We start from the raw sequence: 12192 nt of genomic DNA on the forward strand, positions 1-12192 counted from the left end.
AACGCGGGGCACTGAGCATCCCTGGGGGGCCCAGGGCAGCAGGAGGACCCGTGGGGAGTCCTGTGGGAGGCGCTGGGGACGTGAGAGCAGGCCGGAGAGGAAGGGGAGGCGCAGGAGCGGCCCCACGGCTCCTTCCACGTTCTTCTGGGGCGGGGGGTGTGATGTCAACCACAGGGCAACTTAAGGGCTCCGCATGTCACCTCCGCCTGGGGGTGGGCAGGTGGAGGCTGTGGGCCAGGAAAGTGCTCCATTGCTGGGGGAGGGGGGCGGGAACTGGGGACAGCAGGGCTGGAGTCGGCTGCTGGGAGGCTGGGGGACCATCGGGCCCCTGCCTCTCTGGGCCCTGGGTCCCCGGCTGCGAGCAGAGGGACGTCCCTGAGGCCCCGCCCACTCCGTCTTCCTGGGAGTCCATCCACGGGAAGGTAGGGTGGTGGTGCTGGGCTCTGTCTCCTTGGAGCTGGGCAGGAAGAAGGAGCCCAGAGGAAGTTGTGGGGACGGGGTCCGTTGGGTGGTGACCTGGGGCTACCTGCGGGAAGGGGATGGACAGACAGAACCCTGGAGCCCCTTTTACCACCCTCCCCCCACCGCCTCCCCAGGCCACGCCGTCTCACCCACTCGGGGATTTTCCCTGGCTGGCGTCTTCTAGCTCTTTATGTAAACCGAGGCAGCCAGACGTCCCTGGGGTGGGCATGCGTGTGCTTGTGTGCATGCGTGTGACATTCCCGATGACTGTGCGGTGTGTACGTGTGTGTTGTTGGGGGACCAGCGGCCACAGGACCCAGGTGAGGTTAGCTGGGGGTTTTCTGGAAGAGGGCTGGATGCCAACATGCCAGTCACTCCTCAGCCCGATGCCAGCCTCACTCCTGCGGGAGCGGGGAAGGCCACGGGGTGGTAGGGTCAGGATCTGGGGGCGCTGACTGGACGTGGGCGGCATCGGGACCCTGGGCTGGAGCCGGGGAAAGGCTGGCCAATCACTGCCCACCTTCCCTGGGCCTCAGTTTCCTCCACATCACAGGCTCCCTCCCAGGGTTAGAGGTGGCCGGCCGTGCCCGGGGGAAGGGGCAGTTCCGAGGCCGCGGGGCAGGAGGGAGGCGGGTGTGTAGGGGTGCGGTGCTGGCTGGGCGGTGTGGGGGTGCCCACCGCCCCCATGAGTGGCCCCCTCTCCCCTGCAGATCCCCCAGATCAGCTACGCGTCCACAGCCCCTGACCTGAGCGACAACAGCCGCTATGACTTCTTCTCCCGCGTGGTGCCCTCGGACACGTACCAGGCCCAGGCCATGGTGGACATCGTCCGCGCCCTCAGGTGGAACTACGTGTCCACGCTGGCCTCGGAGGGCAGCTACGGTGAGAGTGGCGTGGAGGCCTTCATCCAGAAGTCCCGAGAGGACGGTGAGTCGGGCCTGCCTGCAGGGTCACGCTTGGGGACGAGGGCTTGTCACAGCACGATGGCCAAGCGCCGCCCGGGAACGGTTTGCTGGGTCCTGCCGTGGGCTCTGCCTGCCCTGGCCACGCCCCTGATGGGCCTCGGTCTCTCCTCTGAGCACTGGGGGCTGGGGGCTCTGCTGGGCGGCTCGGTGATGACTTCTAGGGGGGAGGGGTGGATGGGAATGACATGACCCGGCAGGTGGAGGGACTGCGGGCGTTCCTGGTGCGGGAGCTGGTAGGACAGCCACAGTTCTCAGTCCGGGAGGAGAGGAAGGGTGTGGCGATGGCCTTGTTTGAGGAGGTCTGGGGGGGGGGCAGCTGGCAGGTTCGGAGTCCCTAAGATTGAGCAGTCTGGTGCAGCGAGGCAGAGGGCAGTGGGAATCCCATCTCCCAGCTGGCCTGGGCTTCAGTGAAGTGGGTGCCCTGTGGGTAGGATTTGGGGACTGTGGGACAGTGATGCGCCCTCCTCGAGGTCCCCACCCCCACCCCCCCTGCTTCCACAGGCTTCCTTTTCCTTGTTAAGCTCCTTGCTTGCCCGTATTGCTTCCAAAACCCCAGTAAAAAGCTCTGGGCATTGGCAAGCGATGAGAGGCTAACATAATAGGGTTGAGCACCTTGGCTGGCCCGCGGCCTGGGCCTCCGAGCGGGTTTGTTCCAGTGGCCCGGCTGAGGGGGGGCAGCCCACTCGGGGCTGCAGGGGTGGCTCCCGCGTAGCAGACAGATCCCTGGGTTGGGGGCTCCACCTGGGGTCGGCTGATTGAGGACAGTGGGGCTGAGGGGTGGCGCCTGTCGCAGACGGGGCGTGGGGGTGAAGTGGGGGGCCCTTCCTGCTCCAGGCAGACCTCCCCTCCCTGTAGAGCGGGCTGCACTCCCCCCTCTCCCGTCCTCTCCCAAGGCCCCGTCTCTAACAGCTCTCGTGACACCCTCGACCTTGGGGGGGGATGGCGGCTGTATATTTATACCCATGAAACCCTGGACTCTAATTGCTTCTTCTAAGGACCACAGTGTCCAGAGGCTGACGCCGGTAACAGCCTGCGGGCGTAACCCCGCTATAAATCTCGGATAAGCCCTTTTAATTGTACAGCCAAAGCCGCTTGGGTGTCCGCCACCCGGTGGAGAGGGCGCCCGCGGAAGTGGAGCCCGTCTGCGGGCCACGCCCCCTCCAGCCGGCGGCCAGGCGGGCGGAGGGAAGCGGGGCTGGACCGAGCCCACGGCCTCCTCCAGCCACACAGGGGGCAGCTCCCCGCCGCGACCCCCGGGGGCCGTGGCAGAGCCGGTGCTGCAGCCCCTTCCTCCGGCTGTCCGCGTCTCCTCTGTTCAGATCCTGGGCTGGTCCGTGCTCCCTGCTCTGCGGGTTCCCCTCCTCCTCAGTGGCTTGAATTTTTCCCCCAAACAAGGCCACTGCCTTTCTGTTTAAGGCACAACGTCTGCAGGATTTGGGGACAGAGGTGCCGGATGGGGGCGGGGGCCAAAGGTTCAGTATCTCAGTGTTCCATGGGGTTCAGGCCCTGCTGTAAGGGACTGAGCAGCCACCCCCCAGTACTTCCATAGCCCTTCCGATGTGTCCAGCCGTGCTGAGCACCTGTCCTATCCTTGTCCTGGAGAGGCCACGTGCTAACTGGCTCCAGGCTGCACAGCACGTTATGGGTGGCGGAGGGATTTGAACCCTGGCACTCTGGCTCTAGGACTAGAGGCCTTAACTGCTTGTGGATCCCTGTTACTCCACTGTCTGGTTTCCCACGGCATTAACTGAGACCCCTGTGGACCAGCCCTGCTCAGCGTGCGTGCACACACACGCACATGCACACGCACACGCACACGCACACGCACACGCACACTATGAAAAGCGGGGGAGGCATGAGAAATGAGTGAGGTCTGGGCATTGCGTTTTATCCGATGCGAAGATTCTTGTTTCAATTTTCCACAAGCATCTAATCATAATCAGGCATCCGGGTAGTTAGAGTTTACAATGTCTACTGAAGATTTGTGAGGTTGTCTGGGAAAGTTAAGAGCACTAGCGACTCTACCAGAGCCTCCAGCTCTGGGGCACGCCTGCCCTGGCACAGCTGCCCCTCACAGTGCCGCTGCCGCCCCTGCCCCCCATGCCTCCCCTCCCCGCCGTCCCACTGCCCCCCACCCGGCTGGCTGCACCTCCCGCGTCCCCGGGTCTCTAACCCCGCCGGCTGCCTGAGTCTGATTTGGAGGACCATCTCCAGGTGAGTGAGAAGGAAGGCAGAGAGAGCCACCACGCTCCAGCCGGCCAAATTGAAATAGAATCGAGCGGCCAGTAGAAAGAGGCCGCGGCACCTTGTAGCCTAATCCCTGTGAAAGATTAGAGGTGTCTGTGGCCCTATATCGTATTGATTTGTCCTCTGAAGTATAAATCATCAGCGAGTGGCTGAGAGGAGCGCCAGGGCCCCAGGCAGAGTGGCAGGGGGGTGGCGCCCGCCAGGCGGAGGATGCCCGCCCGTCAGAGCTGCTGCAGCGGGGAGAGCTCGCTGGTGAATAACCCTGGGCGCCTGCTATGCGTGCCAGGCTCAGGGGTCCTGTGTGTGTGTGTGGGGGGAGCAGGGTTATACCCATTTTGTTGATGAGGAAACTGAGGCCGGAGAGAGTGGGGCAGTCTCCCACAGCCGGGACGTGGTGGAGAGCTGGGACGTTTAGGTGGGGGGCTTCTGGGTGGCACCCAGCATTGCCTGGGGCATTGGCATAGGGCTTAAAGAGTTTGGTTCTGGTCCTCTCTGGTGAGCAATGCCAGCGCCCTGGGCACTCCCAAGGTGGGAACAAGATGGCCTTTCTGGCCATGGCAGGACTGGGGAGGAGGGCAAGGCCCTCGCACAGTGGAAGGTTCCTAAGCCTCCTCTCCCTGTGATGTCCCTGAAATGCCCCCCCCCCCCCCATGTTCTGGAGATGAGCCAGTCTGTTGCTGGTCTGACCTCCAGCTCCGGCACCCAGGGCTGAGCCTCAGACCTGTGTTGAGATGGCCCCGGTCAGTGCAGTGGCGTCAGCATGGGCACGGGCGGCCCCTGGCAGGGCCGGCAGCCTGAAGCCCAGGATTGGGGTGCCTCCTCATCCCGGTGGCTATGGTGACATCACTGGACACAGCTTCTCTGGCTGTAAAGGGTACATTGGCCTCCGGAAGGCCTCGAGGGACTGGGGGAAGACCTGTGGCAGCCCCTCTGGGCACTCACGTTTCTGGGAGACCAGAGAGGAGAGGTTTGCCCTGGGGCACTCCCAGGATCCTGAAACCCCTAAGGGTGAACACTTAGAGTGCCCACTACCTTTTCTGCTGTCTCCCCCTCACCTCCTTGACCTTATCTTCTCCCATTCTCCTACATCTTTCTGCTCCAGCCACAATAGCCTCCTCACTTCTCCTCTACCACTCCAGGCACCAGTCTGCCTCAGGGCCTTTGCACTGGCTGTTCCCTCTGCCTGGTAAGCTGTTTCCTGGATATCCGTGTAGCCAAAACCTCAGTGAATTCAGGTGTCTTTTCAGGTGTCTCTTCTTCAGAGGGGCCTCTCTGACCACATGTCACGTAGCCCAGTCCTTTGCCTGTTTTGTTCTCCGCTGCACCCCCAGCCTCTAGCACAGTCCCTGACTGGCGTATAATAGTTGCTCAGTAAGTGTTTGTGGAATGGCTGATTGACCACCAAACCCAGCCCCCAGCCACTCACTTCCTTAGCCCTCCCTCCCACCCCCTGCCCCCACCTGCAGGGTTGCTGTCCCAGCCTACAGAAGGGCAGACCGAGGCTGGCAGTGCCCAGGTATCTGAGGTGAGGTCAGGCTGCCCTGACACCTCACCCTCCTTCCCCATGGAGCCCCCTGCTGTCCTCAAGTTCCTACTGGACTCCCTGGGGACGGAACTCCTTTCTGGGGGGCAGAGGCAGGTCTGTAAGGACTCAGGGGCTGCATGCGGCTGCGGCAGGCTGAAATGCTGGGCTGGGCTTCCTCTCGTTTTCCACTACAGTGCCTGCCCTTCCACAGAGTCTCCCAGCTGGCCCGGGCTTCACGGGTTTGTTTCACACCGGCCGGGCTCCCGGTAAGAGGGGTACCCTGCCCTGCAAAGCAGTAGGTGTTGAGTGAAAGAATGTCTGTTGCAGTGAAGAGAGATGCCCTGGGGAGTCCCTCAGGGCCTGGGGCAGGGGTGCGTGGACCAGTACGGAGGAAGGAGAGGGCTGGCCAAGGTGAGGGAACCGTGTGAGCAAGAGTCTGGGGGTCGGAGGGCACAGGGCAGACGGGACCCGGTGAAAGGCCTGGCCCGGGTCCTGGTGGCCACAGGATGGGGACCAATGCAAAACGGAGCTAAGCAGAATTCCTGTCGGGCCAAGCCTGTGCTGTAAAACCACTTGGCACCTGGGTTGTGCCCGCTTGCCCGGGAGACCATGTGGGCACACACCATGCCCACCTGCCACGTCCGACCTGCTCGGGGCCTCGCGGTCCTCTTGGCCCATCACGGCTGTGCCAAGGTTCCCCCTCCCTGCAGGCTTTCCTAACCTGCCCGCTCACTTGGGTGGGGGGCGACCTTCCCCGGGCACACCACCTGGGGAGCTCAGGGCCAGTGAACTCCCCCTCTGTCCTTTGCAGTTGACCCAGAACTCCCTGAGGCTGGGGAGGGACTGGCCCTCTCGGCTCTGTGGCCCTCTCGGCTCTGTGGCCCTCACGGCTCTGTGGCCCTCACGGCTCTGTGGCCCTCACCATCCCTCACACACAGAAGGGCCTCAGTTGATGTTTGTAGAATAAACAAACAATGGAACGGATGACCCACCCTGTGCCCTTGGGCCTGTCACTGCCCTTCGGTGGCTTCCTGTTCTCCCCTGTAACAGGTGCAGGTATGCCAGCTCACCCCCCCCCCCATCCGGCTCTGACCCCACACAGGCTGTGTCCTCAGGGTCCGCAGCCCGGACTCCAGGTGGTCTTGTGAGCCAAGGCTTGTCGGGGCTTGTTCCCAGGATGCTGGCTCGGTCTGAAAACACACCTCGGATGTGCACCGGAAACGACTTCCTTAGATGCTTCTCTCAGAGGGCTGCTGGGCAGTGAGCCACCCCTCTAGGCCGGACGGACGGAGGGAGGGGATGTCAGACGGCGGCACTTCAGGGCCTGGCCTTGCGCTCAGGGCCGACTGAGGCCAGCCGCCCAGGGACAGAGCCCGGAGCGTGCAGCCTTCTGGCCCCCAGTCAGAGGAAACGGGGCTGACATCCGTTGTGGGGACAGGGGAACTTGGAAGTGGGGAGGGGTCCTGCCGCTGCTTTGGTGTTTATCAGCGTGGGATGTCTTGTGGCATCTTCTCAGGGGGGAGCCCTCTGGACTGTCCCCTCCAGTTGCCTTGTGGACCCACAGCCCAGGGTCCCGGCACCCGAGACCCAGCATGGCCCTGCCTGCTGACTGTGCTTTCTCCAAAGGGTGTGGGAGGGCGGGGCCGCCCCGCTGCGGGCCCCCACTGTTCCAGCTCGGCAACCCGGCCGCCCTGAACGGGAGACCCGTCATCTCTTCGGTTTCCCCGTGTGCTGCCTGTCACTCTCCCGTGGGTGGAAATGAAGTTGGACCCGGCACGGGCAGCCCCCTCCCCCCCTGCCGAGCCACGAGGCCCATCACGCGCTGGCCGAGCCTCCCGGCTGCCGGCGCGAGGAGATTGGCAAGGTGCTGGCGTCAATGTGACTGCTCGGTAATTGTCAGGTCAATCTGCGCCCCGCCAGGAAGATGCGCCCCGGCCCGCCTGGGCCGCCTCGGGGATTTCACCTGTCTGCTCCGATTTCTCTGCCGCTCTGGCCTGTGGCCGGGCGCTGACGCCTCTCCATGTTGTGAGTCCCCTGGGCTGGGTGTCAGCAGGTCACTCCTCTCTCCGGCTCTGATATGCTCGCCGCGGCCAATCACAACCGGAACACGCTCCCATTGGCATCCTCCTCAGCGTGGGGAGGAGTGAGGGGGTGGGGGGTGTTCAGAGAAGCGGGGAGAGAAGAAAGCCGAGCCCGTGGGCTCTGGGCTTTCATCCTTTTCCTGCTGGACAGGAAGGCAGCAGCCATTGCTCTCACCGGCCCCCTTTGTGGCACACGGTTGAAGATAGCTTTGGGCTTTAAGGAAACTTCCCTCTGCTGGCTGCAGCCTCTCTGTGCTTTGGCCGTCCGCGTCCCGTCCTTTTTCTGAGTGACACGGTAGAGTGGAGTGGTTACGAGCCCGAGTGCTGGCTCTGACGCCTCGAGCAATCGCTCAAGGTCTCTGGACCTCAGTGCTCGCCTGGGGAAGTGGGGTCATCACTAGACAGACCTCCCGTCCAGGTGGCTGTGCGCTGAGTTAACACGTGTAGCTGCACCAGGAGCTGAGCCGCCAAGGGTGGGGGCTTCCTCACTGCTGCCCGGAGGGCAGGGAGCCGGAGGGCCCTGGGCTGGGAGGCCTGGCCCAGCGCTCGTCCTGGCTCTGTCTGTGGGTGGCTGTGTGAGCCTGGGCTGGTCACTTACCCTCTCTGAGCCTCAGTTTCATGTAAAGGGGATGTGTCAGGGGGCCTCTGAGCTGTCCCCCATGATGTGGGTCTTCACATCCTTCACCCACTTCTCCTGGCTTTTCTATCTGCCGCGTGGGGGTCCGGGTACCTCGGGGTTGGCCCTGGGCTTCCCGTGTGTCTGTTGTTCCCAGGCCCGGACCTGAGGCCACACGCAGTGTGGCCACACCCACAGCAACCTGTTTCTCCAGCTCCTCCAGCCTCTTTGGTTTCTGGACCTCTGTCTGATCCCTTTGACTCATAAATCTCTAAACGTGTTTGAGCCCCGTTTTCTTCAGGTTCATTTTCCTCCCCCGGTTTCTTCCTGCCCCCACCCCTTCACCTTCCTGCCCCCGCCTCTTCACTGCAAGCCCATGGGTCTGTCCTCCCGGTCCTGTGGACCGGGTGGGGGTGGGGGTCCCTCCAGTTTCTTTCTCTCTGTTCCAGAGCGGGGGGCGGGCCCTTGGCCTCTTCCTGCTCACTCCCCCGCCCCCCAGGAAGCCCTCTCCGCCTGTTTGCTGGTCACTGGACTTGAGCCTGTTTTTCTCTCTGAGGCAGGGTCCCCAGTAACCCCAGGTCCCCCACGCTGAGCTCTTTGGAGATGTGGCTAGAGCCAGCTGCGCCCCTCTCCCACTCTGACGCTCTGGAAGGCCCCCCACCCCGCGAGCGAGCGCACTGCCTTCCTCCCTTCCCACTGCGGTTTCCTGCTGCGGCCAGGACAGGACGTGGCTGTCCACTCTCCTGGGTGGGGTCCCGTCTCAGCCCCGTCTCCTGCCCCGGTGTGACCTTAGGCCAGTTGCGTCCCCTTCCTGAACCTCCAGTTCTTCACCTGCAGGCCCAGGACGGGGGGGGGGGGGGGGCGCTGTGTGTAGTCGCCAGTGGGCTCACGCAGGGGGGGAGGGGCACACAGAGGGGCAGCACCCATCACCTTCCCCTTGTTGTTCTCCGGGCCCACCCGGCCGGCCCCCGCCCCCTGGAGCCCCGGGCCTGCGAAGACCGCTGAACCTCCTGTTGTTTTAACACACATTTCTAGGGAACGTCTCACTAACTGTCCTCCCAGAAGCTGCCGGGGCCCTGGCCCCACCGTGGCCCCTGCGCAGCTACCCTGGGAATTGTCCCCACTTTACAGGGGGGAGCGGCCTTGTCCTGGGCTGCCTGAGGGCTTGTCGGGGGCAGAGCTGGGCGTCTGCGCCCTCCAGAACTGCCCGGCTTTTCCTGGGCAGGGAAGCGCAGTGGTAGTCCGATGGACCGCCCCGGGCGCCCCCGCCCCCGCCCCCGGCGCCCCCGCCCCCGCAGAGCGCCAGGGAGGGAAGAGGCGGAGGAGCTCCTGTGATGGGGAGTGTGTGCGTGCGTGCGTGCGTGTGTGTGTGCGTGCGTGCGTGCGTGCGTGTGTGTGTGCGTGCGTGCGTGCCTGCGTGTGACGGGAGTCACCGGCCAGCTGTGGCCTTGTGTGAGTCCCTGACCCGTCCTGTCTAAAAGCAAGCATAATGGGCCCGGGAGGTGGGGGAGGAACACGCCCCCTGGTGGTCACTCCTTCAGTGCCGGCTCTCCTCACCTCTTGGGGTTTTCAGGGACCCAAGGATGGAGTCCAGACCGGCCCCACAGGGCTGTGCTGGCGAGGAGGGCCGTGGGCGGACCTTCCTCCGGCTCTCCAGCCCCTTCCTCCCTCCCCTCGGCACAGTAATTCGTCCATTTGATGAATAAATAGTTATCAGTACCTACTGTGTGCCGGGCGCTGAATCATGACCCTGAGAATACAGATTTCAGTAAGCAAGTAAGTTATATAATATAATTCTGCATAGGAACTGCTGGGCGTTGCCCTGAAGAAGAAAAATGCAGCATAGGTGGTTGTGGCGGGGGTGGGGGTGGGCAGTTGGCCAAGGAAGGCCTTTCTGCAGAGGGGACACAGTGTGTGTGTGTGAGCCGTGTGCAGATCTGTGGGGAGACCTCCCCAGGCAGCGGAACCAGCAAGTGCAAAGGCCCTGAGGTGGGGGCCTGCCTGGCATTGGGGAGTAGCCACGAGGCAGGAGCAGAGGGAGGGCAGATCCCACGAGCCTGTGGGCCACCATGCGGACTTGGTTTTTTGTTTTTTTTTTGCCCTAAATGAGATGGGAGTTATTGGAGCGCTGTCAGCCAGGAGGGACATGAATGGACGTGGGTTTAACAGATTCCGCTGGCAGCTGGCACCACGAAGAGCAGCCCCCCACCCAGCAGGCCCAGAGACACTCAGGGAAGCTCAGGCCAGCTCTGGTTCCCGCCAAACAGCCCCCTCTCCAGTTCTCGGCCAGTCAGTGGATGCCGAGCAGAGAGCCTCCTCTGTGAAGTGCAGATCCCTTCCTCTCGATTTTGTTATCAATATATATATATATATATATTTTAGCCAAATATGTTTATTTCCAGGCACTGCTGCAAATCCTTTTGGGGACGAGGCAGGCAGGTCTGAATGTGGTTTTACAGCTGGGCTGGGAGAGATTTGGAAGCAGTTGTCTCCAAAAATCTCTGCATCTGGCTGAACCTGGCAGGGTAGGGGTGGGGGAGGGGGAGCTTCCCCAAGAGGAGCGGAGGGAGGGGGCCCGGAAGGCTGGTGGGTCCGTCCCAGGGGAGTGGGAGGGGGCCCTGGACGCGTGACCAGGCTTGGTTCTTCATGCCTCCTCCTTCTGAGGGTGAGGAGGGCAGCTTTCCTGAGAGCTGAGAGGGCGGCAGGCCCACTCGAGGGCGCGAGGGACCCGTGACAGAGTGCCGCCTCCAGGCCTGCCTCTGACTTCCTGTGTGTCTTCGGACAGCTGCTCTTCCTCTTTGGTTCTCGGTTTCTCTATCCAAAGTGAGCATAACTGTGGTCCCTACTGTGCTGGTTGTTTTAAGAATGACAGAAACAACCCTGGCCGGTTGGCTCAGTGGTAGAGCGTTGGCCCAGCATGTGGAAGTCCCGGGTTTGATTCCGGTCAAGGCACACAGGAGAAGCGCCCATCTGCTTCTCCACCCCTCCCCCTCTCCTTCCTCTCTGTCTCTCTCTTCCCCTCCCGCAGCCAAGGCTCCATGGGAGCAAAGTTGGCCCGGGCGCTGAGGACGGCTCCATGGCCTCTGCCTCAGGCACTAGAATGGCTCTGATTGCGGCAGAGCGACACCCCAGATGGGCAGAGCATCACCCCCTGGTGGGCATGCCTGGTGGATCCCGGTCGGTCGGGCGTATGCAGGAGTCTGTCTCTCTGCCTCTCCGCTTCTCATTTCAGAAAAATACAAAAAAAGAAAAAATGAATTAGCCATCACAAGGGCCAAGAAAGGGGTGGGGTTAAGGACTGCCTCTGAGCCCTCAGAACCACGGTGAGCCCTTAGCCCTTCCTGCTTGGGGTTCTCCCCCCTCACCCCGTGGTGATGCCCCCCTTCCCCACCTTACAGGGCACGATGGCCATGCTCCGTAGACAGAACGATCATTTGGATATTCTACGCAAATTCTCACTTTTAACGAGCCAGAAGGGAAGCTGATGACCATTTCATAGCCGTCTTGGGCCTGAGGGAGGCCTTCCTTGGGACGGGAGAGGACAGAGGACATAGTGACCAGAGAGAGGGGAGAGGAGGGAGCGAGGGAGAATGGAAATGAAGGGCGGACAGAGCAGGGGCTGCGGAGGGGCGGGGCGGGGTGGGGCGGGGAGCCATCTCTGGGAGGCTGCCTGCCTGCCCCCGTTGTATGAAGGGGGAAGAGAGAGGAGGCAGTTCGCCAGTCACCCCGAAGGTGGTGGGAGGGGGAGAAAAGTGGAGGGGAGGGAGGAGGTGGGCTGGGGAAAGGGGAGCTGAAGGCGGCCAGGGCTGGGCTCTGGCCAAGGGGCTCGGTTTTCTCATCTGTACATTGGACGTCATACCTAAGACTGGGCTGCGGGGAAGGCCTCATGAGAGAACACGTGGAAAATCATTCAGCTGAGGAGTGCTGCATGCAGATGAGGGAGCACGGAGTAACGAGGGAGCACGGAGTGACGAGGGAGCACGGAGTGACGAGGGAGCACGGAGTAACGGAGTAACGAGGGAGCACGGAGTGACGAGGGAGCAGGGAGTGACGAGGGAGCACGGAATGAGGGAGCACGGAGTGACGAGGGAGCAGGGAGTGACGAGGGAGCAGGGAGTGACGAGGGAGCACGGAGTGACGAGGGAGCAGGGAGTGACGAGGGAGCAGGGAGTGACGAGGGAGCACGGAGTGACGAGGGAGCAGGGAGTGACGAGGGAGCAGGGAGTGACGAGGGAGCACGGAGTGACGAGGGAGCAGGGAGTGACGAGGGAGCACGGAGTGACGAGGGAGCAGGGA

General features: G+C 62.8%; 1 protein-coding gene across 1 annotated transcript in view; it reads left to right on the forward strand.

Moving 5' to 3' along the window:
• The window catches only part of GRM4 (glutamate metabotropic receptor 4), a 140088-nt gene that overhangs the window by 63563 nt on the left and 64333 nt on the right, over window positions 1–12192 (forward strand). The window contains exon 3 of the mRNA XM_066359617.1: window positions 1173–1389. Coding sequence (XP_066215714.1) covers window positions 1173–1389 — 217 coding nt within the window. The remainder of the gene's footprint in view (window positions 1–1172; window positions 1390–12192) is intronic.

Source organism: Saccopteryx leptura, chromosome 1 (genome assembly GCF_036850995.1).
Source record: "Saccopteryx leptura isolate mSacLep1 chromosome 1, mSacLep1_pri_phased_curated, whole genome shotgun sequence".
In the NCBI taxonomy this organism is placed as follows: Eukaryota; Metazoa; Chordata; class Mammalia; order Chiroptera; family Emballonuridae; genus Saccopteryx; species Saccopteryx leptura.